The following is a 27,123-nucleotide window of genomic DNA, read 5'->3' as shown; positions in this document are numbered from 1 at the left end:
TAGGTGTCCATTTTGGCATCCTACAGACTCATAGACCTTGAGCTGGACAGAAAGAAGTCTTTATCGAGAAGGACCTCTCCAGAATCCACATTGCTCTTATTGAGGCTCCAAACCTCCACTTGACAATGGGAAATTGGCTGGCTAACCATTGGCTTTCAGTTTTGTTTCTGGTAAGTGGAATTTCATTTCCTATTAATTAGGAATTTTAGCAGAGTAAGGAGACATCATGTTTGTTAATATTTGTAAAGTTATGCAAAAGAGAAAGCATCTATAGCAACTATAGGCCAGAGAAGAGAACAAAGCCAAATGATTTTAAGTTGTTCATGTTTCCAATCTATGCGGACTTGCAGTTGAAATTTGTTTCCATGTTTTTCTCTTTTCTCTTATTTCCAACTGTTGGCATGGCGTCTTCATTTCTCTCTATCTTCCCTATATTGCTGCCATTAAGACTTCATAAAATAATTGACTGGTTGAGATGAAAGTGATCTTCAAGATCATCTTGACCCAGCAATGCTCAATAGAAATATACTATGAGTCACTTGAGGACTTTCTAAATTATCTCATACTTGTGCTGAGAAGAATAAAAAGAAACAGAGGAGATTTGAGCAAAGTAATTCATGGGCATTCTTTTAGCATGTAATCAATACAGACAATGTCAGTATAGTTTCTATTGTCTCTGGAAGAGCATTGTGTATTTTACATGCACAGCACATCTCAATAGAATTAGTCACACTTCAAGTGTTTCATAGCTACTTGCTGCTGGCTAACTATTGCATTACATGGAGCACATATAAAACAATTCCCCCGAGTTTTATGAAGGAAATCAATGTAGATGGCACCCAGTGAATTAGCAAAGTATGACTCAAACCCAGTTCACTGGTATTCAGGCTAGAACTTGTTCACCATTCCACCTATATGGAATTACTTTCTACACACACACACACACACACACACACACACACACACATGCACACACACTCATACACACATGCACACACACACTTGTCTACACACCCGTTCATGCTTGTGTACTCTCTCTAACACACACATCCCTTTTCTTACATCATTCTTCCTACATTTGTAATTCATGCCTAAGTGTGAGGCTCCCATGTCTGTCCTCACTCTCCTGGTATTTTATTTCTCTCCTGGGGCTCTTGACTTTGTATTTTTCTATTGCTTTTCTTGAACCCTGTAAGACTTTTCAGGGCTTCAGAGAAAAAGTATGCAGTGACCTTGGAGGGATTTTTATTTAATGGTTAATGAAAACCCAAGGGCTTGCTTTAATCAGGCTAGTCCATGATTTCTATTTTCAATACTCGGTATCCTGTGCACTGTAATTTTCCTTCTGCACTGTAACAGAGAGATCACCAGGTTAGGAGAAGGGAAATCAGGCAAGTACTTTCAGTTCTGCTACTGGATGACCTTGACCAAATTATTTATTCTTTCCAGACTTCGGGTCCTACATGGTGTGGGTGGTGACAGATCAGCTGGTGGAGGAACAGGTGATTAATTAAGTGAATTAATTAGCTTCGGATAAAGGCTGTTTGCTCTAAAGGCTGCTGGGGGGCTGGGGAAATTCATCACTTACAGGGATGAATCACATTTAAGTCTTTGACTTCTAGTTCCCACCCTTTCTTTGGCAGCCCTGCTGGCAGGCTCAACTTCTTGCTGTCTCTGGCATGCACGCCTATGTGCTATTTTGAAGTAATGAATAGATTACTGGAAATGTTTTCACTCCTCTTTCTTCCCAGGTCTTGCACTTTGCTTTCTTTCTGCTCACACTGGAAGCTGTGGTCCCTGACTTCCAGATGTTGTCGTTGTTTCCCTTACCTTGCCTACAGGCGACACCTGGCTGGTACAGAGTTTTGTGTTCCTGTGTCCATCGCACATCCTGAAATATTTCTGATCCCCAAAATGAGATTTTTTTCCTGTTCACCAAATTCATTTACCTCCCATTTTATTTGTTAGACAATTTCGTATCGAAACACTGTATTTATACCATTCCCCTCTCCCCCCTCCAAATCCTCCCATACACCCCCACTCCTCAGATTAATAGTCTCTTATTCTTAAAATATGGCTCTCAATTTTACTTTTCTACTAACATCAAACAGTCTCTAAAAGACATTCAATTATGAAAAAGGATTCTGGGCAAAGGAGGTAGGAGGGAATTGATTCGCTGTGGTGCCTGTTGTTCCTGCTACTTGGGAGGCTGAAGTGGAAGGAACATCTAAGCCTAGGAGTTCAAGACTAGCGTGGGTCAAACCAACTACAATGAGACTCCATCTCACACATACAAAAAGAACAGGAGAAAAGACAGGAGGGATGGATGGAGGACAAAAGACAGAAGAAGGAAAGAAGGGAGGGAGGAAGGAAGGGAGAGAGAAACAAAGAAAGAAATTATGAGTGATCAAGCTAGTTTGGTAATGATGGAACTTCAGTCTGTAGTTAGCATTTATTAAGCTTTACTACACACAAAGTATTGTATTACTCACTTCACATGCATTAGTGCTTGCAAGCCACACAACACTGCTGTGAGACAGGCACCTCATTTTATAGGTGAAAGAATTGCTCCAAGATTTTAAATCACATGTCCAAGATTACATAGCTACTACTAGATGGTGACAGTAGAGTCTGAGCCTCAGATGTTTGACTTGAATGTTACACTTAGAACCACTTGACTGTACTGCTCCCAGTCTGTGAGTGATCTATAGCTAGGGAATATGAATAGGCCATACCCCAGGCTAAGACCCTGTACTACTGGGCTAAAATGATTCTTAGTAATTTGGGTCAGCAGACTAGCACCTCAAACGTGGGCTAGAGTTCAGTCAGTTCATCTCCATTGCATTTCTGTCACTTTAATGCGTACATGGCAACACATAGTGGGTTCCAAATTATCCTTTTAGCTGATGTGCAGAGGTTTGGACAGGCTCACACAGTCCTCACAGCTCACACAAGTCCAAAACAATGGGTTAGTTTGCAAAAAAGTCTCACATCCTAAAAGCAGGAAAATATATGTCAGGGTATAATTAAAGAGGCAGACCCATCTGGGAATGGTTTAGTCTTTTTCCAGTGGGCATTGTTTAAAAGATGCTAAATTTATTCTTAGTTTCTTCAGAAATTCACTTGTTCACTTACTGCCATCTTTTAGGTGCGATAGTTTGAAGGCTCCAGCCAGTCCAGGAACTGGCAAATGTTTCTGAAGAAAGCTAGATACACATTTTAGGCTTTTGTAAGCTATTTTTCTCTGCTCCAGCTACTCAACTTCACCGTAGCATCACGAAAACATCCATAAATTATATGGAAAAGAGTAGACATCCCAATCCCACTTTATTTATAGTCAATTACATCTGACTATCATATATAATTTTTAGGTCATGATATGTTATTGTCTCAATGTTTTCAATCACTTAAAATGAAAACAAAAATGCACTCTGACTTTTGAGGACAAGTAAATCTGTGATGAGCCAGGACATGGGCCTCAGGTTGCTGATGCTGCTCATTTGCATCTAATGCATGTCTCAGATTGTCCACTCTGAAAACAGGTTAGATACTAATAAGATTATATTAATTTAAAAAGGAAATAAATAAACACAAAACGCTCAAGATGTCCACATTATTTCCTAACCCTCCCGTCCATCTTTGCCAATTCCTCCTTATTCCTTGCTTATGTTTTTTTCTTCTAGGTTTCTTGGTTGGGGCTGAACATTTTCATGTTTGTGTATGCCTTCCTGAAGTATGAGACGTCTGAAAAGTACTATTACACAAGAGAAATTCTCGGGGTGAGTACTATGCTTGTGATGTGGAGGATTTCTATGTTGGGATTTTATTTTTGTTTTCCTTTTGAAGATGTATTTCTATTATGTGCCCCCATGATGGCCTCGTTCTGGCAATCCTCATGCCTCAGCCTCCCAAACTGCTGAGATTATAGGCATGTGCCGCCCGGCCTGTCTACTGTCCTCTTTTGTTCTTGATGCTGTTTGTTACAATCTCCCATTTCTGCTCCTTTCTGCTCCAGCTCTTTGATTTCTTCCATGGGCCAGGTTTACCAGGGGAAATGCAGATGTTCATTCAAATTTGAATTTCAGATAAATGATGAATAATTATATATATATGCGCTCCAATTATACATGTGTATACAAAATATTCACTTTCATAGACTTTTTGATTTTTTGAGACAGGGTCTCATCTGCTTCTTGGCCCCCAGAAGGCAGGGATTCAAGGTAATACCATACCTGACTCCATGTGAAGCTCTAACTTAAGTAAACATGGAGTACTTTTATTTGCTATATCTGACAGTGGGCACACTCCTCAGACCCAATAAGGAAGTCATGAAAACTCTTAGGTAGTGACTCACCACTGATTTTCCAAAGCTCACGTGTTGCCACAGGGAGCAGAAGACTAATTAGACAGAATCCCTGTCTCTGTTCCGCTTTGGCCAGAGCACCCTTCACCTGCCATATGGTCTCCTGCATATGACTTTAAGAGCTTTCTCGGTATAAATAGGACATTTGTCTGATATGCTTAAGGCCCTGGTTCAATCTCCAGCACTGCAAAATAATGTTCTGAAAATTATAAGGAATAAATAAACACAAAGAAAATAGAGAAATTGAAAAGGAAGTCTTGATTGGGGCTTGCGAGATAGGTTGGCAGGTAAAGACAATTGCCACTCAGCGGTACTCACATGGTACAGGGGAAGAACTGACTCCTGTAAGTTGTCCTCTGATTTTCATAACACGCACACACACACACACACACACACACGCACGCACGCAACGCACACACACACACAAACGCACACACACACACGTGCACACACACACATATACACAAACAAAAAATTAAAGGAAAACTTCTGTGGTTTGTGGTGATATATTATTTATGACTTATTAAAGTTTGCCTGAGGATTCAGAAAGCAAAGTCAGCCACAAACCATATCAGGTAGAGGTGATCCACACTTTTAATCCCAGCAGTCAGAAGCTAGGCAGTGGTGGTACATGTTTTTATTCCTTGGTCTCAGGATTAAGAGGTAGACAGATCTCTGTGGGTTCAAAGCCACCTAGATCTACACAAGATTGATCCAGTCCAAAAGAGAAACAGCTAACACAAAGATGATCTCAGCACCTGGGATCACATGCCTTTAATTCCAGCACTAGAGGGGTATAAAAGATAGGAGCAGGGTCTTCATCAGTATTAGGAAGAGTTATTCTCCATCCACATTGAGGATAGGAAGATATTCAGCCTCAGGATTCTCCAGTCACGCTGAGGAGAGGCAGCAGGGGTAGCGGTGTGGCTGGCTACTTTACTTTTCTGATCTTCAGCTTGAAGCTTGAATCCCAATATCAGACTCTGGGTCATTTATTTTTTTGTGCAACAGTGGTTTAGTGCCCCCCACCCTCCCCACCTCATGAAAAAGAGGGATAGCCTGAGGTTTCAGAGGCTAGAAGGGAAGCCATACACTACTGTACACGCAAGGCCTACTGAAAAGCTAGATTACCTCGGGGTAAGAACAGAAATGAGAAGACTGGAAGGGTGACAGGTCAAGTCCAGAAAAGGTGGGTGGAAGGTATCTGAGTACATGGCTTTGGAGGTGGCCAGGTAGAAACGTGGAGGTGAGGCAGTTGCTTCCCAGAGTGGTGCACCTGCGCCCGACCTGGTTAGCACAGCAAATATGCTTTCCACTTCTCTGTATCATGGAGGAAGACATAGGGGATTTGTTACACACTTTCATCTTGACAGAGCTTTATTTCAAAGACTCATTCAATGTTCATATTTAAAGGCAGCTTTCCTTTTAAAAAAACCTTTCTCTCATTATACTCAAAGGACACATGTTGAGATCACAATGAATTTGAATGTTCTGTTCATTGCTTATTTCACCCTGCTGTTTCCTATTTTAAAAGTTCATTCTCCATCCTCTTCAATAAGTCAAACTCCAAAGGAGGTGTTAATTTGTCTTAAAATAGCTTTATATTAATAGATCGATGCAATAAATATGACTAGTTATTAAGAACTTGTTTATTTCATGACCAAACTGTCAGTTGCAGAGAAATGAATCATACTGATATCCTGTGGCTGTTTCGATTTTTAAAGCCTTATTTAAAAAAGAATTATAGGCATAGAGAACCACTCAGGAATTCCATAAAAACACTAAACTGGAAGACATAATATATACGCAAAGGACCTGCAGGGTGTGTGTGTGTGTGTGTGTGTGTAGTAAAAGTTTTAAATAAGATAAAAAATTAAAAGCCATGACAGGACATTATAAGACAAGGAACCTCTAAAGACACTATTAAGTTTGTCTTCTGTTAGCATCTACTCCTGCGCATACTGCCTGTCCTTAAGAGAGGTTTCTATCCCCAGTGAGACTCCCTTGGGAGAAACAATTTTCATATTAAGTTGTTATCAATTAGAGATAGTTTCTCAGTTAGGTATGGGGGGGTTATATCAACTTCTCCTTTCAGTTCTAGGACCCTCTCTGGTACAGACCCCTGTAAGCCCTATGCATGATGCTATAGTCTCAATACATTTGTATACGCATTGGTCCTATTGTATTTAGAAAGCACAATTTCCTTGGTGTCCTCTGTCCCCTCTGGCTCTTACATTCTCTCTGCTTCCACTTTTGTAGAGTTCTCTGAGCCCTGATGGAGATGTCCCATTTAGGATCAAGTGTTCCAAGGTCTCTCGCTCTCTGTTTCTTGTGCCTTTTCCTGGATTCTTTTTCTTGTTTGTTTTGTCCTATTCCATTGTATAGTTTTTGGTTTGTCTTATCTATATTCTACTCTATATTATATTCACTCAGAAGCCTACTTATTTTCTAATAAGAGACAGAAAGGAGGGTCTGGAAGGGAAGGAAGATGTGGAGAACTGGGTGGAATAGGGAGAGGGGAAACCGTAATCAGAATATATTATGTGAGAAAAAAATCTATTTTTAAAATTCCATTCGTTTATATTTTGTGTACGATTGTTCTGCATGTATCCCTGCAGGCCAGAAGAGGGCACCAGATCTCATTACAGATGGTTGTGAGTCACCATATGGCTTTTGGGAATTGAACTCAGGACCTCTGGAAGAGCAGTCAGGGCTCTTAACCACTGAGCCAGCCCCCGGAAAAAATCTATTATCAATAAAAGACAAACAGTAAAAATGAATTATAAATAATGCTGCTTTTAGTGAGATCAGAGTGTGCCAGGAACATGTGGAAACCCCCTTTGTCCCACTCCCCAGAGATCACCACTACTAATAGATTGCCCCGTGTATTAAACAGTCATACTGATGTATTCACAAATGCATCAGACACACATTTTGTTTCTGCTCCAATATAGGTAATATTGTTCATTTCCTTTTTAATTTTAATGTAGTGAAAGTTGTTCTTTTTTAATATGTATATATATGTCTACAAATATAGTGGGACTCACATATTTTTTAATTCAGTCAAAAAGGGATCACACTACAGATACTGGATGGAAATCACTTCCTACACTAAATATGTCTTCGGCGTCTTTTTATGTGAGTGTAGTGAAGCCAGCTCACCCCAGCTTACAATCATAGGCATCTCTTCCCAACTGCAGTCAAGGACCTCAAGCTGGTAGCACGAAATTCACCATGTTTACATTATCCAAGCAGGCGGATGCTGGAAACGGAAAGGCTTCCTTTAACGGGCATAAGTGGTTTGCAGCCTGTTAGCAGAGGGAGAGGCAAACAAAATGCAGTGTATGCAGAGTACGCCCAACAAACGGCTTTCTTTCTTCAGCCATAAACAAGCACCAGAACTAGGTTATTTGCAGAAAAACGGATGCAACTGAAGACACCTATATTAAGTGAATCAAATCATCCCCGGAAGGCAAGCATGCGGGTTTCTTTCATTGGAGGGGCTCATCTCTTATGTGGAGAAATAAAACCATACCTGTGTATATGGCAGGAAAGTAGAAGTGAAACTGGTGGTGGGGGGAGATTAAAGGGCAGGGGAAGGATGAGAGAAAGAAGGCTAGGAGGGTATGGGTGGGAATATGATCAACATACAATATACTTGTACAAAAGAAAACTTGGAAATCATCAAAGTTTTCAAAGTTGGCTTTTTAAAATATCTACAATGCCTACACTACTGCTTTTCGTGTTCGAACAGAGCATCAGATCCTTGTACTGATGGACCATAACTGATTGAATCTTTACATAGGGTAACTTTAAAATTCATGTTCTCCTTGGGAGAATACAGAGAGCTGCTCAATTAACTATGAATTGTTGCAAATAAGGAGCAGAGGGAGGAGTTTAAACCCACAGTAAATGGGGCCTTTGTGACTACGGGACTTCAAGAACATTGGTTGATATAGAGAAACGAATACATCGGGGTACTCCCATGTTCTGCAATAAGGCAAAATAAAAGTTAGTTTTTTGTTTGTTTGTTTCTAAAAAGAATTTGTCTTGGATGGATAACTGCCACAGAATGTGGAGATGTGAAATTATAGTCTTATATTTTCAATTTACTTGCCAACTTTAGTTTCAAGAATCAATCCTCAGTGACTCAAATAAGAACACTGTGGGAGCCAGCATGGAGATGTAAGATCTCTGTCGTGAACAGAGAAAATTTCATCTGCAATGGAACAGGCTGTCTCTACCAAAAACAGCCAGAATGTGACTCAGCAGAGGGAGAAAACATGGACCATGTGAAGAGTCTGAAATGGAAAGCCATAGGGCAGTTCTCTTTCACTGCGCTGCCTGTGCTGAAAGCCAGCATGAACACTAGGCGGTCTTGACTTGGCTTGCTCCAATAAGGTCACATTGTCCTGGGTTTAGGTTATACCGAAAAAAAGTTTCTTTTTTTTTTTTAAATAGTTGACTACATTTCTTCCTCCCTCCCTCTGCTCCCTTTACAAGTTATCATATAAAGAGGTAAAGAATTTCCATTATGGCATTTTCATAAATATGTGTCAATTTTCCTTTCTTCTTATTCATCTTCCTCCTGCAGAGCCTTCCCCAGGGTCCTCTATGCCCAACTTGCCGTCTCCCTTTGTTGAAATCTTTCCTCTTCTGCTTTGCTGTCACGTGTAGTTCATTGCTCTCTCATTGTTTTTCCTTCTTCCACCTCCTTGAGGTCTCTTCCTCTCCTCCCATGGTCCTGTTTCTACTTTCATGGCATGCATACACACAGACAGACAGATACACACAGAGAGACACGTGCATGCTACGAGTCATTTCTTTCTTTCCACCAGGAGTGTCCTGGGAATCGAGCTTAGATTGACAGCAAGCACCTTTAGCAACTGAGCCATTTCACTAGCCCCTGAGAAACCTTTTAATGTCGTCTAATTTCACTTTCCAGTTGTTGGGTTTATGGCCTGGGTTACTGAAACCTTTTGCTTAGCCCATGCTTACATCTTGAAGTCTTTTTCCACATTCAGAGTTTGAGGCCTTAAATTCAGGTCTCTAATTCATTTTGAATTGATATTTCTGCACAGAATAAGCTATATGTATTTGGTTTCTTCCTTCAACAGATTCAGATCCAGGTTTTCCAGCACCATTTGGCTGGCTTTTCCCCAATATGTGTTTTTGACACTGTTGTCAAATATTAGGTGGGGGTAGGTATATGAGTTTATTTCTGGGTCCTCTTTTCTATTACGTCAGTCTATATAGCAGTTTTGTAAAATCATTTACTTTTGTGTGTGGTATACATGTATCTGTGTGTATAGGTGTGAGTACTTCTCTTCAAAAGCCAGGAGCTATCAGGTCTTCTGTGGTATCACTCTCTACTTTATTCCTTTGAGGCAGAGTCTCTCACTGAACCTAAAGCTAGGCTGGTGGCCAGGAAGCCCCAGTGATCCTCCTGTCTCCACCTACACTCCTCAAGCATTGTAGTTACAAATGTTGTCATGTCTGGCTCTCTACATGGGTGCTAGAACTCGAGCTGTCATGCTAACATAACAATGTTCTTACCTGCTCTTCACTATCTCCCCATCCCATTATATGTGGTTTAGTAACGGTACCATGTCATTTTGTTGTTATGGTTCTGTAGTATAATTTGAGATCAGGTTTTGTGATACCTATAGCATTATTCTTTCTGCTAAGGATTTCTTTGGCAATTCAGAGTCTTTTTGTACTTCCATATGAATATTAGATTGTTTTTCCCAGTTCTATAAAGAATGTCTTTGGAACTGTGAGGGGAATTGCATTGAATCTGTGGGCCATTTTAACGATATTGATTTTCCCAATCCATGAGCATGAGAGGTGTGCCTTAATAATTGTTTTAAAAGACTAAGAAATTGTGAATTCTCACCCATACTTGTCTTTTTAGTTGTTTACAGGTAAGACTCACCAATTAGCTGAATTGCAATTGAAAAATCGCCTCGCTGCTCCTCCACCCAATTACTACTGCAAGATTGTCGTAATTCATAGATAGCAGTTCAAAAATCATAAAGCAACTTGGAGACCAGTTGTATAGATTTGAGAGGTTGAGTTTAGCTGCCATGAGCAGTTTATACCTTTTACTGTTCTATCTTTATGCTCCCTGCTTACTCAAGGATATCATGCTGAAGTTCTGTACTTAGAAATTACACCATCTCAGGGAACAGTGCTTGCCTAGCATGCAAAAGGCCCTGTGTCCCATGCCCAGCCCCGAACAAAGAAAGATTCTCCCTTGAATCTCTAGCTATATTTAATAATATCGCTTCAAGGGTTCCATTTTAAAGATGACTTTTACAACTCATTAAATTTTTATTTTCTAAACAAGTATTGCTTTCTTTAAATTTCAACATTTGAAAATGTAGAAAAGAGAATGAAATAGTCATCATCAATAACTGTATTTTTAGATATAAGCTTTAGTTAAAATATATATAAAAGCATGTATGATCTCCAAGGCTATTTTTAAAGGGCAAACAATAAAATTATAATTAAATGCATGAAATAAAAATATCCACTGCAAAAATTGCTTCCATAGACTGTGTATGCTAATGTGGAATTACTGAATCATGTTCTTGTTCACATTAGTAAATATAACCTATCATTTCCAAACCACTGTGATGGGAATTTCTCAATTCCAATGTGTAAGTTCAGTTCATTTTCTCTCTTTGGCAGAGAGACTGCTGATTACTGAGCGAGGGTGACTGAGAGAGGCAGAAAGCTGCCCCAATGTCCTTTTGCTCATCCTAGAAAAGTGGACTGGACCAGTCCTCAACTGCTGGATGCTGAGATAAAGTTGCAGTCTCTCTTTTCTCCTGTGTTTCAGACTGCTTTGGCCTTTGCCCGAGCCTCTGCTTTCTGCTTGAATTTTAACAGCATGATGATCCTGATTCCTGTGTGTCGCAATCTGCTGTCCTTCCTGAGGGGCACCTGCTCAGTGAGTTCTGGCTGTGCTCTGTCCAGCTTTCACATTAAACAAAGAGTCCCTGAACATCACCAAGTCCCTAGGAATGGAACCCAGAGGTCTCCTTTGGTGGATGATGGTGGTTGGGTACTGGCATGCTGTGGTTAAGGCAGGCATGTTGGTGGGAACTAGTGAATTTCATAAAACTGGCTGGTGACACCTGACCAGGATGACTTTGCATTTGTAGTTCTGCAACCGCACACTGAGGAAGCCATTGGATCACAACCTCATCTTCCATAAGCTGGTGGCATATATGATCTGCATATTCACAGGTAGCTCGGACAAAGCATGCAACCATGGACAACAGGCAATTCAGGTGCAATGTCATTCACCCGTGCATATAAACATTAAAAATATTTAATGAGCACCTGGAACTCTTTATGAGACAATTTTTAGACCCATATTCATGGAGTATATAATCTGTTTCTTTGGGAACTGAATTGTTGGTGCGAGGGGGGGGTCTTGGGTCTTTTTGTGTGTGGACTCTGCATTCTGCTAGGCACTATAGGTGGAGATCTCTTATTTTAGAGGGATATGGTTGTCATAATGTTCCTGATACCACCCATCTTTCCACTTAGCTATTCATGTCATTGCACACCTATTTAACTTTGAACGCTACAGTAGAAGCCATCAGGCCATGGATGGATCCCTCGCCTCTGTTCTCTCCAGCCTATCTCATCATGAGAAAGAAGGGGACTCTTGGCTAAATCCCATCCAGTCTCCGAATACGGTGAGGTGATCCGATGGGAAAGCATGACCAGGGAGATCATGGCATTCTTGGTGGATTTTGTGTCTGGCTGACATTTCTTCTTTCACAGACTGTGTTGTATGCAACATTTACCAGTGTTGCTGGCCTTACTGGAGTGATTGCCACAACAGCCTTGGTTCTCATGGTAACTTCAGCTATGGAGTTTATCCGCAGGAATTATTTTGAGCTCTTCTGGTACACACATCACCTTTTTATTGTCTATATCATCTGCTTAGGGATCCATGGCCTGGGGTAAGGGCTTCAGATTCCATTCTCATATCCCAGTCCCTAATCTTAGATCATTCATTATCACGAACTGTCCTGCTTTTGTGTTTCAGTGGAATTGTCCGAGGCCAGACAGAGAAGAGCATGGGTGAAAGTCATCCCTACAATTGTTCAAGTTCTTTTCTTGAGTGGGATAAGCATGAGTGGAGTTGTACACGCCCTCATTTCGTGGGGCACCCCCCTGAGGTAAGAATGCCATTGGAGAAGGACTGACTCCTATTTTGCTGTTTCCCTTGTTTTTATTGTCATTATCAGTTCACTGTTGGTTCCTTCCTATGAAAGAGATCTGCAATATTCCACAAATGTCATCTGCAATAAGCAATCGTAGAGACTCTTGAAAAAGAAAGACATTAATTAATGGCTTCTCCATGGTGTGTGACCTCCCTATAGAAGTAAAGTTATTGATAGTATTCACTATGTCCTATAGAAGTAAAGTTACTGATAATATTCACTATGTCCAGGGTTGCTGCTTGAGATAGGTGATGTCTGAGGTCAGCACATCTTTCATCTCCATTTTGGGACAAAAGGATTCTGTTAGATGATGTGAAGTTACCATTGGTAATTAATAGAACTTTCATTCAAGTCTAAGTTTCATAAGTAAATAAAAATATACATAAGTAGCAGGGTAGTGGTGGTGCATGCCTTTGGTCCTAGCACTTCGGACGCAGAGGCAGGTAGATCTCAGTGAGTTCAAGGCCAACCTGATCTACAAAGTGAGTTCAGGACAGGCTCCAAAGGCACACAGAGAAAACCTGCTTCAAAAACCAAAAGTAAATAAATAAATGAATGAATAAATAAATGAATAAACAAACTCAGGGAATTAAATGTATATCCTCTGATAATTATCATAGATATAGTTTACCTTTGCTTGCTCATAACATTTGCTATATTGAGGAATCAGTGGAACTAGAAGAAAACTAGTGATGTCTCAAAGTACTTTGAGAATGGTTAAATCCTTATATAATATATGATGTGTAATATTCTAGCTATCTAAGAATTAATATTAATAACTAAGATGGGACCATATGAACTGGTGTTTGCCAATAGCAGATATCAAGGGAAATCAGGACTACTCCGCAAATCAGAACCTGCAGTAGCTTGTGAATTTATTGCTATTTAATAAATTCTTACACTGTAGAAAAGCACACATGTATCCATCTGTGGTTCTGATATAGTGCATGTCTGTTCCTTTTTATCATCACTGAACATCTTAATGTATGAATTAGTACTACTGCTGGACACTTGTTTCTGATATTTGGTTATATCAAGTAATGATGTAATTAACAGCCTAGTACATGTAGCTAAACATATATATAAGTAAATGTATGGAATAAAATCCCAGAATCAGAATTTTCACGTCTGGCAAATACTGCCTAATAACCCTCTACAAGTACTTAGAAATGTGTATATTCTTACCAGTGGTGCATAGCAGTATTTCTCCACAACCTGGTCAATGCACTCTGTTACAAGCCTTTTGGGTCTTTACTAATATGTCAAGTAATTTAGAAATATCTTTTTATAAAACTATCTGCCATCTATCAACGTAGTTATAGAATGGCTACAAGGAAGTCGAGAGGCCACAGCGGAGTTCAAGAATTTCAAGGTGACTTTACTGGAAATAGAGGCAAAGGCTGATGATATTGCTGTAAAGAGAATCTCTGTGGGAGTCAGCTAATAAACCCCGTGGGAGAGCTGTTGAAGATAGCTCAAGCAAAGCTACAGCATCATAACTGAGCACAGCTTCAGCACTCCATCTATCTGCAGGGGCGAGGTGCAGGACCACGGGGGCTGTAGAGGTCAAGTGCAGGACCACGGGGGCTGTGGGGGTCAAGTGCAGGATCAGACTTAGACAGACGAACGGGTGGATGGACAAATGGATGGGATCAGAGTCGATACTATCAACCGTGGGAACTTAACTGAGTTGCAGCCTCTGAGACAGTTGGGGTTCTCTCTCTACCTTTTTGGTCCCTTGATGCACATATGAAATGGTCAGATGACAGGTCAGTGGGGGGGCCTACCATTGCTCTTACGCTGTTAGATGCCCTGTCCTTTATGGGATCCAGGTGAGGATATTACTCATCTGTGTATTTTTTCCATATAGTACTGGAGACACATTAGATTGGCCTATTTTGAAGTGTACTTAAATTCAGGAGTTACTTTGATTGGCTATGAAATAGCCTGAGTGAGGATACCAGTTTCACTACCCAAATGTATTGCTTTGTTTCTTCCACAAACATTTGCAAAAAGATACTCTTTTTCTCAAGACAGGGTTTCTCTGTGTAATGGCGCTGACTGTCCTGGAACTCACCCTGTAGACCAGGCAGGCCTCAAACTCACAGATATTCTCCTGCCTCTGCCTACCGAGTGCTGGAATTAAAGGCATGTGCCAGTACCACACCTGGCTATAAAAAGATATTCTTAACACATCCACCTTTTTAAAAAATTAGACAAATGACACATATATTTTTATTTTTTTACACTTATTAAGGATAGTCTAAAAGCATAAAATAGAAGTGAATTTAAAACTCATATATTTCTACAACCAGAGGTAATCCTATCTATGTTAGAGAGTTTTCCCTGTATTCTCAAATATTCCTTTCAAAAAGTGTTTTTAAAACATCTGTATGTGCCATTTTGGTCATTTTTTAGTAAATATTTTGGTCAATATAATTGCCATAGGCTTTATACTCACCCTCAGTATTTTTTTCAATTCATATTTTCTAGAAGTAAATTCCAGGATCAAAGAGAGGGAATGCTGCTGGGTGGTGGTGGCGCACGCCTTTAATCCCAGCACTCGGGAGGCAGAGGCAGGCGGATCTCTGTGAGTTCGAGGCCGGGCTGGACCGACAACCTCCAAAACAATACAGAGAAACCCTGTCTTGTAAAACCAAAAAAAAAAAAAAAGAGAGAGGGGGGGTGCTTTGACACTGTTGAAATGTGCTGGCAAATTGTCCTCTAAGTAGATACTGTCAACATCCATTAGCTACATATTTGAGTATATGAATTGGTCCAAATCCCAGTGAATTCTGGACATTACTGCTAAACTTGACTTCCAACTTGACAGACTATAGTGATATTGTGTTTTTAAGAGTCTGCTTACTTTTGGGGGTTTGTGGTGTATTGTTATAGCATCAGTCATATACTCTATGGCCCCATTTTTTGCTAGTTTTGTATTTAACCATTTACTTCTGTTGTTCGTTTGCTTTTATTAAGGACACATTTTCTTCTATTTTCACATTTTAAAATTTGAAATATAATATAAAACACACACATACACCCTTATGCCTTATTTTAGCCATTTGCATTTGCTCCCTAATATGATCTGTAAATTTCAGGGAATGATTTTGTTAATGACAGACTGGCAAATAAAACTATTCTTTTGTGTTCATTTCCATTCTAAACTTTGCTGAAACCAGTGACTGTATAATGTTACACAGTAGACAATTTGGTACACATGTGTTAAATGAAGACACGAACTGCTACATGAATAAGTCCTAAATGAGAGACATAAGGGTAATTTCATTGTTTACCTTGTCTTTGTGCAGTCTTGGAAGTGGATCCTTGCACCGATCACTCTATATATCTTTGAAAGGATGCTTCGCTTTTATCGCTCCCAGCAGAAGGTTGTGATTACTAAGGTAAAGAAATATATACTTTCCAATGCAGTGATAAAAGCTCTGTTCTACTTGAGTGCAGAACTAAATTGTCATGATGTTCATCCCGAAGGCATAAAAATCATTTTGGAGAATGAAACATGATTAGTTTCCCCAGTGCTGAACAAAACTTCGGGAATAGGGCTTTGGCTGGAACCACTAACATTGTAGGGTACAAACAGGGGGCTTGAGCCAGAGCGTGCCCACACATGTATTTTGTTTTGTCTACATGGTGATTATTTAAAGGGTGAACTGGGACTGAGGGTTTGGCTCAGTGGTGGAGTACTTTTTTTTTTTTTACTATGCTCAAGGCCCTGGAATTGTTCTTGTGATCTAGACTAAAGAACTGGTTAGTGCCAGGTGGTGGCGCACGCCTTTAATCCCAGCACTCGGGAGGCAGAGGTAGGTGGATCTCTTTGAGTTTGATGGAGACCAGCCTGGTCTACAAGAGCTAGTTCCAGGACAGCATCCAAAGCCACAGAGAAACTGTCTCGAACCCCTTCCCGCCCAAAAAGAACTGGTTAACAACATCTTAAGGAACTGGATGGAAGTTTCTCCTTTAAAAGGACATTTCTTGGTGACTGGGGAGATGGCTGACTGGTTAAGAGCAGTTGCTGCTCTGGTTCTGTTCCCAGCTCTCACATGAAGGGTCACAACTTCCTGGAACTCCAGCCTCTGGGGATCTGATCCCCTCTTCTGGCCTCCATGAGCACTGCATGCCTGTGGGGCATACACAGACAAGCAAGCACACACATAAATACAAATAATAGTTAAAAAACACAACGAGGATTTTATTAAGTTATTAAGAAGAATGAAATTAAGGCATTTACAGAAGAATAGACGGAATCAGAGATTATCATGTTAAGTGAAATAAGCTTGAAAGGCAAAGAAATGGCATCTTTTCTCTCATATTTGGAATATAAATTTAAATATGAGTTAAATATAAATGTATAGAGAGTATGAAAGCAAAGAGAACTATGTGGGGGATAAAGAGATAGTGACATGAAAGCAGAATGGTGACTATTTGGTGGGAAGCATGGAGCAAACACGAGCAAGGTACAATGATATATATTTATGTATGTATGCATGTATACATACACATATATATCACAGTGGTATGTTTGTATATATATATTTCATAATGAAATCCATTATTTTGTATGAGAACTAAAATAAAATAATATTAAAGCCATTGTTGTCCTTCTCTTGACAGCACAGAATCTGAGTTCCACATTGCAACCATTGTCTGGAGCTAAGCAGTGGCTGCTCTCCTTTAGAGGGGACTTGACCTCGTCCTTGACAAGTCAGAAGCGCCCAGGCTTTACTGGTTTATTTAAGTGTGTGCCCTTGTCAGGTTTGGAGTTTGCCACTAACGATGTATGTGCTTCATTCGCAGGTTGTCCTGCATCCGTCTAAAGTGTTGGAATTGCAGATGCGAAAGCGTGGCTTCAGCATGGAAGTGGGACAGTATATATTCGTAAATTGTCCCTCAATTTCCTTCCTGGAGTGGCATCCCTTCACTCTGACCTCTGCTCCAGAAGAAGAATTTTTCTCCATTCATATCCGAGCAGCAGGGGACTGGACAGACAATCTCATAAGGACATTTGAACAACAACACTCGCCTATGCCCAGGTAGGAAGAACCGAAAAGAAACCATTCCTTTTGGAAGCACAAGTTGGGTAAGAGGGCATCGGATTAAAATAAGTGGGCATGCTGGGTGGTGATGGCGCACACCTTTAATCCCAGCACTCGGGAGGCACAGGTAGGCGGATCTCTGTGAGTTTGAGGCCAGCCTGGTCTACAGAATGAGCTCCAGGACAGCCAGGGCTACACAGAGAAACCATTTCTCCATAAAACCAAAGGGGGGCGGGCAGGTAGCGGCTGGGGAAGCAGTAGTTTTTTGGGAGGATGATTGAGGTGCTAAGGACAAAGATGAGACTTCATGCATCTGTTGTCTTCTCTCATTTGGTAGGATTGAGGTGGACGGTCCCTTTGGCACAGTCAGTGAGGATGTTTTCCAGTATGAAGTGGCTGTACTGGTTGGGGCAGGGATTGGGGTCACTCCCTTTGCTTCCATCTTGAAATCTATCTGGTACAAATTCCAGCGTGCAGACAACAAGCTCAAAACACAAAAGGTACATGCCCACATGTCATTTTCCCCCAGCCTGGCCCTGACTGCCTAAGGCCATCATAGCCTGAGGTCTTAATAAAGGGGGCAGGAGAATGTATCTGGAGATAGGAATGAGTCATAGCTGAGTAGGGCAGAGGTGGCTTCTAGGGGGTGCTAGCAGGGGTTGCCTAGATAGTTGGTCCAGCCTGGTCTCTGCACCACAGTAAAGGGGATGCACGGTCCAGGCTGCTGGAATCCATTTTGTGTCTTCTCAGTGCAGAGGCTGTAAAAGGGAAATACTCTGTCCAGTGGGTTCTCTCTCAGCTCTACAATGCTCTAATTCTTCAAATTAAAGCTATTTCTCCTTGCTGAAAGTTGTTCCTATTAATTCATCTTAAAACATCTTAAAACAGCCTATAAAATCTGAACAGATTTGTTTGTTTTGTTTTGTTTTTGAGACAGGGTCTCTCTGTGTATCCCTGGCTGTCCTGGAACTCACTATGTAGACCAGGCTGGCCTCGAACTCAGAGATTTGCCTGCCTTTGTCCCCTTAGTGCTGAGATTAAAGGTGTGCATCACTACCACCCAGCTTTGGACAGAATTGTTTTTTTGGTTTTACGAGACAGGGTTTCTCTGTATTGTTTTGGAGGCTGTCGGTCCAGCCCGGCCTTGAACTCACAGAGATCCGCCTGCCTCTGCCTCCCGAGTGCTGGGATTAAAGGCGTGCACCACCACCGCCCGGCTTGGACAGAATTTTTAAGACCTATGATAAAAAGATAAAAGAACTCACATTTCATGCTAAAAACAAAACAACCCCCCCCAAAAAAACATGATCTCTTTGTCAGTGTTCCTGCTTCTACAGTAGTGATCATATGAATACAGGATTCTTTTTAATTTGCAGTTTTATTCTTATTTATTTGAACTTTTTATTTTTACTTTAAAAATTTTCAATTTTAAAGTTTATATTCATTATACATAGTATTATTTCACAATGGCGTTTCCATTAAAGTACATCATTTACCCTGCCCATATTCACCTGCCCTTCACATTCTCGAGCCCCTCTCCTGTTAGCTCTCCCCCCTTTCCTTAAATAGCCCCATTCTATTTTAATGTTTCTCATATGAGACAAAACTTACAATATTCAGCTTTCAGAGTGTGCCTCATTTTAATATAATGATTCCTTTGCAACAAAGATGCCCTTTGAAGGTTTCTTCTATAATAGAAACTTGTCAGGACTCCGGACAGTCAAACTAAGTCTTCCACTCTATAAATGTGATTCACTACCCTTAGACTTGGTCAATGAATATAGATATGCCTATGTATATACATGTGTGTTATATATGTTTTACACACACACACACATACACAAATGTGTCATCACAGTGTACGTTATGAAGGATATTTAATAAGGACATGGACTGTTTTGCTGATTTCAGATCTATTTCTACTGGATCTGCAGAGAGACAGGTGCTTTTGCCTGGTTCAACAACTTATTGAATTCCCTTGAACAAGAGATGGAGGCATTAGGCAAAATGGATTTCCTAAACTACCGTCTTTTTCTCACTGGATGGGATAGCAACATTGTGAGTTCAAATAAAACACTGATTCCGATATCAAATGTTAAGACAAAATATCATGAATGAGTACCAAAATAAGTATTCCTTATCATTTCTTACCTGCCTCATCATCATCCTCACACCAAAAGTTTCAAAGTGGATGAAGGAAGAGGCAGCTGTCAAACTTGGTTTTTCTAATTTTATATTTCCCTTGTTCCAGGCTGGTCATGCAGCGTTAAACTTTGACAAAGCCACTGACATCCTGACAGGTCTGAAACAAAAAACCTCCTTTGGGAGACCAATGTGGGACAATGAGTTTTCCAGAATAGCTGCTGCTCACCCCAAGTAAGTACCTTGCCCTCTAGTTAATTGAGTCTAAAGAGTTAGAATTTAAATATACCGAGGACACCTGTGAAAAGATCTCTGGGACAGAAAGGACCAGTGAGGTAGATAGATTATCAGGTAAGGTGTTTGCCACCAAGACTGATGATCCAAGTTCAATCCTTGAGACCCCATATGGTAGGAGAGAACAAACTCCACCATGTTGTCCTGACCTCCACACTTGAACCCTGCACTCTGCCCACTTGTTGAGCTCTGACCTCTCTCTCTCTCTCTCTCTCTCTCTCTCTCTCTCTCTCTCTCTCTCTCTCTCTCTCTCTCTCTCGCTCGCGCGCGCTCGCACACACACACACACACGCACACACACTAAATAAATAAATTTAATAGAAAACTTTCAGACTGAGGAAATTTCATCTGGGTTTTTAGTAAAGCAAGGGCCATGATCTTGCAACCACAACCAAATGCCCCCGGTTTGATTTCTTTCTTTCTGGAGATATACCCCATTCTGCTTTCTCTCCACATTGCCCTCTGAGAAAGTTGGTGGCGCACGCCTTTAATCCCAGCACTTGGGAGGCAGGGGCAGGCGGATCTCTGTGAGTTCGAGGCCAGCCTGGTCTACAGGAGCTAGTTCCAGGACAGCCTCCAAAGCCATAGAGAAACCCTGTCTCAAAAAACCAAAAAAAAAAAAAAAAAGAGAGAGAGAGAGAAAGAACATTCTAAAGGACTGCCTTCAGAATGTGGGGAGGGAGAAATAAATCAGGGATAAAGGCTCAAGATGAAGAGAATTGGTTGTCCCAGAAGCCAAAAGAAATATTACAGCAGCGTGGATACGAGTGTTGGAATGGCAGGCTCAAGAAGAGCTTACTGTTCGGTAGAAAGATGAACTGAGTGTATTTTAGAGACAGGGTAACATCCAGGAGGTATGAGAGATGAATAAAATGTCCAAGTAAAAATGAACAGTATCAAGTGTTGGCCAGGAACTGGAGAATTAGGACTCTTACTAATAGATTATAGGAATGCAACACCTGGAGGAATCTCTTCAACAGTCCTTCAAATTGTTAGACCCATAGGACTCAGAAATCCCACTCCCTGCTAGATACACAAGAGAAATGGCATGACTACACACACAAAAAAATTTGCACATGCATGTACATAGCGGCATTATTCACAACAGCCTAAAGTGAAAACAACCCAGCTTCCTGTCACTAGATGTGTTGTATGTACAGAATGGAATTTTATTCATCTATAAAGAGGAAAGAAGTACTGACACATGCAATACCCTGGATTAACTTTGAAGACACTAGGCTTAGTAAGAGAAACCAGAGGGGAGATACACCTCAGTGGTGAACAGTGTTTGCTCTTCTTCCAGAGGACCTGAGTTCAGTTCCCATCACCCATAAAATGTGGTTCACAACTTCCTGTAACTCCAGCTACAGGGTATCTGATACCCTCTTTGGGATTCTGCAGGCACATGTACATGCACCCCCCCACACACATACACAATATTTTTTAAATGAACACTATTAGAAAGCAAAGATCATTTATGGTATGAGTCTGGATGTAGAGAAAGATTAGTGATTTTGTAGGGTAGGATGGTATGGCTGGGAGGAAACCAGTAAGTTCTAATATAAACACGGGGGATGGAATTAGTGATGATGGCTGCATAACTTTGTGGTTACACTAAAAAGCACTAATTGTACAGTTCAAAGGGTGCACTTTATAGTACATGTATTATACCACAATTAGACTTAAAAAGAGGAGAAGCCAGGCGGTGGTGGCACACGCCTTTAATCCCAGCACTTGGGAGGCAGAAGGCAGAGGCAAGTTCGAGGCCAGCCTGGTCTACAAAGCTACAGGGAGAAACCCTGTCTCGAAAAACCAAGAATAAAAATTAAAAAAAAAGAGGACAGGTGGGAGAAGTTGAAATCCACAGCATTAGGAAGGTTGGCTTTGGCAGCATACCACCTTGAAAGGCACAGTAAAGTTTGTGGTGGGGATAAGTTCACAAAAGATAGTTTATATAGCACTCCAATCATATGCATTTGCTGTGGGGCAGGCACTTTTCCATTTATTTTATGTTTTTAATTCTTAGAACAACCCTGTAAGGTAGGTGCTGTTTGTATTCCAATTTTCAAAAGGGAAAGGGGTTAACAATGTGTTTATAGGGACATAGTTGGGGTGTCAGGCACACTGGCTCTGTCTAAAGTAGCTGAGAAAGCCAACCATTTCCCCTTTGAGACCTCCATTCAGGAAAAGGAGATTATGTGGCAGAAAATAATTTGAAGCACAACCAAAGTGAAAAAAGTCAGCGAGTTTAAGTATTTAAATGAGCATCATATAGGACAAGGACGGTATACAAACCCAAGACGTGGACGCAGGCTTCTCAAGAGAGTTGCATATGTACCTCTGCAATGACTATGTATAATCCTGTCCTTGGGTTTGCATTCCCCAAGGGGTATAATTTACATGGTTTAATGATTAAACAAAGCTCAAAATTTAGGGGAAATTTAAAAATTGAATAGAAACCAGAGTTTCTTACTTTTCTTAAGTGTTGTTCTTTTGTGACAATGTTGTCAGGTGCCTTTGTGAAGTATGAGATAGACAAGCCTATACAGGGAAATGCAAGGTAACAAACACTGTAGTCCTGGGGAAGCACAAGCACAGTTCATCATTTTAACACTCTTACTTGATGTGTCATTAGAAAAAACTTCCATTATCTCTGTAGGTCCATTTTGGCTTTATCATCTGGGTTGAGGTTTCTTCACTTAGCAAATTAGATCTCAGGGTGAGGGTCCTCTCTCCCTGCTCATTTCCCCTTAATTTCTCCTTTTTATCTTGCCCCCACCCCAAAGCCTAACATTTAACAACGGTATTGTACTACACCTCTTGTATCTCTGTTCTCAATAAAATGGGGGAAGGTGAGAGCGTATTTAAGACTTGGAAATAAAAAAGGTTAAAAAATTTTCTTGGAAGAAAGTAGGAATTCAACAACTGAATTTGTTTTTATCAGAACATATTAATTATATACAATGGATTTCATTATATTTTCATATTTGTATATAATGTATTTTAATCTTTTGAAATAAAAATATAATTAAACTATTTCTTCAACTCCTTCCATGTCTCCCCTAGCTCTCTCAAATTCATAGCCTCTTCGATTGATTATACATAAATGCCACCTATTTAGTCAGTTTACTGTTATTTTATGTGTATGATTTCAGGGCTGGCCACTTGGATTTGGATATTTACCTCCTATGACCCTTTTTCTTGTGCCCCTCCCACTCCTGATTTCTTTAACTCATCCCTCTTCCACTTTCATGGGTCCCCCCCCCTTTTTGGTGACCTAGTGAGCTTAATTAGGGTTGCTTCCAGCACTTGGGCAAGTTACCAGGGCTACAGGACTGAAGAAAATGGTGAAAATGACTCCCTCCGCAACCATCACTGCAGTAGCTCCTCAGAGTGATAGGGCCGTGTGAACCCCAGCAAAGGACAGAATGATGGACCCAGTCACACACAGGTAGTTTTGTATGAGACAACAGAATTTCTGTTTGACGATATTGAGAGTAGCAGAGACTGTTCTCCATTTTCACCACTATCTTCAGTTTTCGTTGCATCCAGGTAATTACTATTGCTCTATTCTTACAGGTCTGTAGTGGGGGTTTTCTTATGTGGCCCTCGGTCTCTGGCGAAGAGCCTGCGCAAATGCTGTCAGCGATACTCAAGTCTGGATCCTAGGAAGGTTCAATTCTACTTCAACAAAGAAACTTTCTGAAATGCAGAAAGCGGTGCAGTAGACTGTACCACTTTCTGAAATGCAGAAAGCGGTGCAGTAGACTGTACTTTCCTTTTTCACCTCACCAACTTGCGGGTCAGCTACTAGATAATACTGTGCCTCACAAGGACTTCGTGCCCCACTTTTGCAAGTTTGCATTCAACTTCATCATACTTGAGCTTTGCCAACCCAAGAGCTGCATACGTCACGGTAACTGCAAAGCACACGAACTGGTTTTTGTGGGGGTGACTGTATATCCTGGGAAACCTGACTTCAGCTGAGCTTCGCTGGTTGACGCTTGAACAATTTCATCTCTCGTGTCTTGCTTGCTTCCCGAGCTCTGTTCATCGTCTCCTCTCCCACTTGTCCCTCACAGAAGATTTCTAAGTAGGGTGACTTTTCAAATATTTATTGAATTCATGACAAAACAATAATCATAAATAATAGACATAAAGTTACCAAGATTCCCACTCCCTTACCATACTCACTAGGTACATTGTTAAACACAATCTTATCCAGTGTGACCACAGTTTACACTTTGTTTTGTCAAACAATTGAAAGTTTTTCATTGTTGCTTATTGAACAATTCTGCTTACTTTCTCTAGGCTTTCCATCTGAAGTATATTAACTGTAATCAAATTTGCATTATAATTAGAAGCCAACTACATTGCCATTTTGTATTGTTTGAAAAGACTGGGAAGGCCCGGCCTACACCATGGGATAAATTAATTCAACAGCAAGCTCTCCACCATTTTTGTTAAAGAGTTTCATTTATGAATGTCCAGTATAAAAAGACAATAAAGAATTTATAATTTTGACTATTCTCCAGGTCTTCCTGAGGGATCATTCACTAAATGTCATTCTTTTTCCTATTAACCAGGACAATAACCACACTGGCTCTGGAGTGACTCACAAAAAAGAAGCCCCAGGCTCCTCAGAGGGAGAAAATCCCACACTCCATTGTGCTCAGACTGCTAAACTCAATACACTTAGCAGATTGAATCTAGTCCACCTATTTTCTTGATTAAGAGCAAACAAATTTACCTTTCCAATTATCTTGGAACCTATAGCTTGATTATAGGATTAGCAGGATCATTTTTCACTCACTAGTCTGAACATAATAAAGACAGGTCGTGAACTTGCGGGTAGCTAACGGTACTATTACACCAGTAAAAACACTGATGAGTACTTCCATGGGGATGAATTGGGATGCCACTGCTCTTGTCATTTATTCACCTGAGTGTCTGCTAACCAACATTAAGTTTAATGAGGCTTTGGGAAAATGTACACAGGATTTCCAGGATATGGTTTCTATTAGACAACTGCTTACCAAATAACTTTAGCCTCAGTAATCTTGATTGAGAATTGGTTGTGGAAAATCCAAGTTCCTAACTAGAAATACTTTCCTTATGGTCTCTGTGTCTAAATATATTGGCACTTTTAAGTCATGCCAGCTGCTAAAATCATCACATCACTGACTGATTATTTATGCAGGAGGCAAGAAGGTAATGAAAACAATGAACTGTATGCATAATTAACATCCTAGTTGAACTTGGGATTAAGTGGATTAGGCAGAGAGTGCTTGCTGTTTTGCACTTTTCTTGATTATTGTATGACATCCAGCAAATTTTCACTGTAAATATAGAGAAAAATCCCTCAATTTTAATATCTTGGCATTATTTTGTTTGGCATGTAAGCAATGTTATTATGCTTTGTATGCCTAAGTAATGATTTTAATTCACCTGCCCATAATCCTAACACAGAGGGTAGGGTTCTGAGAATATAAATGATCTTACAATTAGTTCTAGTAAACTTTACTAGTTATTAAGGCATCTCTTCAGATGTCTTTAGTTTTCCCTGCTGGGAAGAAACCATGCTGTTCCTTATAATGCCATCATGTGGAGAACAAAGGGCAAGATGACTTGCAGGTTAGCACAGGCCAATGGCACTAATTACCTTCCAAGTAGGTAGTACTTGGAAAAAAAGCAGGCAACCACATCAGACAATCTGCCTTCGTGTGCTGTATACTTGGTCCTTTTAAAAGACTTGAAACTGTACAGTTTTAGGGTTTTCTGTATTAAGTTCTTGGAATGAATCTAAAGGAAAGAGCTGAAAGCTTTGCCATTTTCTGAAAGAGGGATAAAATATATTTTGTTCACTTGATTTTCCTTATTAAATTTGAACATGTGGAAAACTAGTGGCTTTGTAAACTTGTAAAGTTGGCTATCTAGACAGAAGAGCTTTACAACAGTCTCTCAGGTTATTGACACACATACACTCATACCAGTGCCAAAACAATCTTTGCCTTAACTCTGAACTAAGTATGTTCAGACCTGCTACTGACCAAACGACACTGGATAACTGGATTTTCTTAAACCAAACATTACTGTGATATGCTCTTTGCTTGTTGGCCATCTGGCCATTTGATAGTTTTAAACACTTGATTTCTGTCCCAGAAAACTCAGAGATTTTATAAAGTTTTCAAAGGACAAATCTTACTACCTTGCCAAATGCAAACTCAACAAAATACAAAGCTCCTTTAAACATTGCTTCCAAAAAATACTCAAGTATCATTAAGAAGAATAAACGTTTATGCTAAAGAAAGAATAGAGCTATGGCAATATAAGATTAAAGGACAAGGCTGCTAAGGGTAGAAAATATCTCTAAGCTTTTACCTTGGTGTTTAGCTTCTTAAAAGCAAAAGGATTGGTTATGTATATCAATTTGCAGTATGTTAAAATGTGTTCAAAGTTTATTTACTATCACAGAAAATATACAAACTAAGACAACAGAATGAACTGCTTTTGTTTGGAGAAATGGTGATTTGAGTCCTCCACCTGGCACCAATTTGAGTCATGGGGGGTTAGGATGCAGAAGTCACCAGTTTTCAAGATTTCAACAATGTTACGGAACTGTATTTCCAGATATGTTGCCAGGTATTTTTGAGAACCTGTAGGAAAGAGTTTGGAGAAAGCTATAAGTGGACTTCTCTTCCTAAACACAAGCTAAAACAACTACCCCCCATAAAAAGTGAAGAACACACTGGACGGAGGGAAGAGGATGTGCTGAGGATCACACGGCCAGTGTCTGCCTCATGTCACGTCTTCTCATTGTCCTTTTCAGCAGCACTTCTCAGCCTTAGGTAGGACATTTTCAGCCAAAGTGCTTTCTCATAAGGAGTAAGGAAGATGTCCTGTGTATCACTATGGGATGTTGAGGAGCATCTCTAATCTCTACCCACTGAATGACAGTCGCATACTATTCTATTGTTGTGACAACATAAAATGTCTATAGAAACTGACAAATATACCATAG

The 27,123-nt window shown here is 40.3% G+C and overlaps 2 protein-coding genes across 4 annotated transcripts in view; one reads left to right on the top strand and one right to left on the bottom strand.

Annotated features, from left to right (window-relative positions):
* Nox1 (NADPH oxidase 1) lies at positions 1 to 24,631 on the top strand. The gene is made up of 13 exons (XM_005072497.4): positions 1 to 170; positions 3,684 to 3,779; positions 11,208 to 11,318; positions 11,533 to 11,617; positions 11,924 to 12,075; positions 12,164 to 12,345; positions 12,432 to 12,564; positions 15,924 to 16,016; positions 17,428 to 17,663; positions 18,004 to 18,166; positions 19,578 to 19,724; positions 19,918 to 20,042; positions 23,682 to 24,631. Exons 1-13 carry the CDS (start codon positions 126 to 128, stop codon positions 23,806 to 23,808), a joined length of 1,695 nt encoding a protein of 564 aa, XP_005072554.1. The 5' UTR covers positions 1 to 125; the 3' UTR covers positions 23,809 to 24,631.
* Cstf2 (cleavage stimulation factor subunit 2) overlaps positions 24,202 to 27,123 on the bottom strand; it is a 31,090-nt gene continuing 28,168 nt past the window's right edge. For all 3 annotated transcript variants that reach the window (XM_005072499.4, XM_005072500.4, XM_040744370.1), the window contains one exon: positions 24,202 to 26,758. The gene's annotated coding sequence lies outside the window, so the exon portion shown is untranslated. The remainder of the gene's footprint in view (positions 26,759 to 27,123) is intronic.

This window comes from Mesocricetus auratus, unplaced genomic scaffold (assembly GCF_017639785.1).
Source record: "Mesocricetus auratus isolate SY011 unplaced genomic scaffold, BCM_Maur_2.0 Super-Scaffold_100003, whole genome shotgun sequence".
Taxonomy (NCBI): Eukaryota; Metazoa; Chordata; class Mammalia; order Rodentia; family Cricetidae; genus Mesocricetus; species Mesocricetus auratus.
Note: the sequence above shows the minus strand (reverse complement) of the source record. Positions and strands in the feature narration are given on the sequence as shown.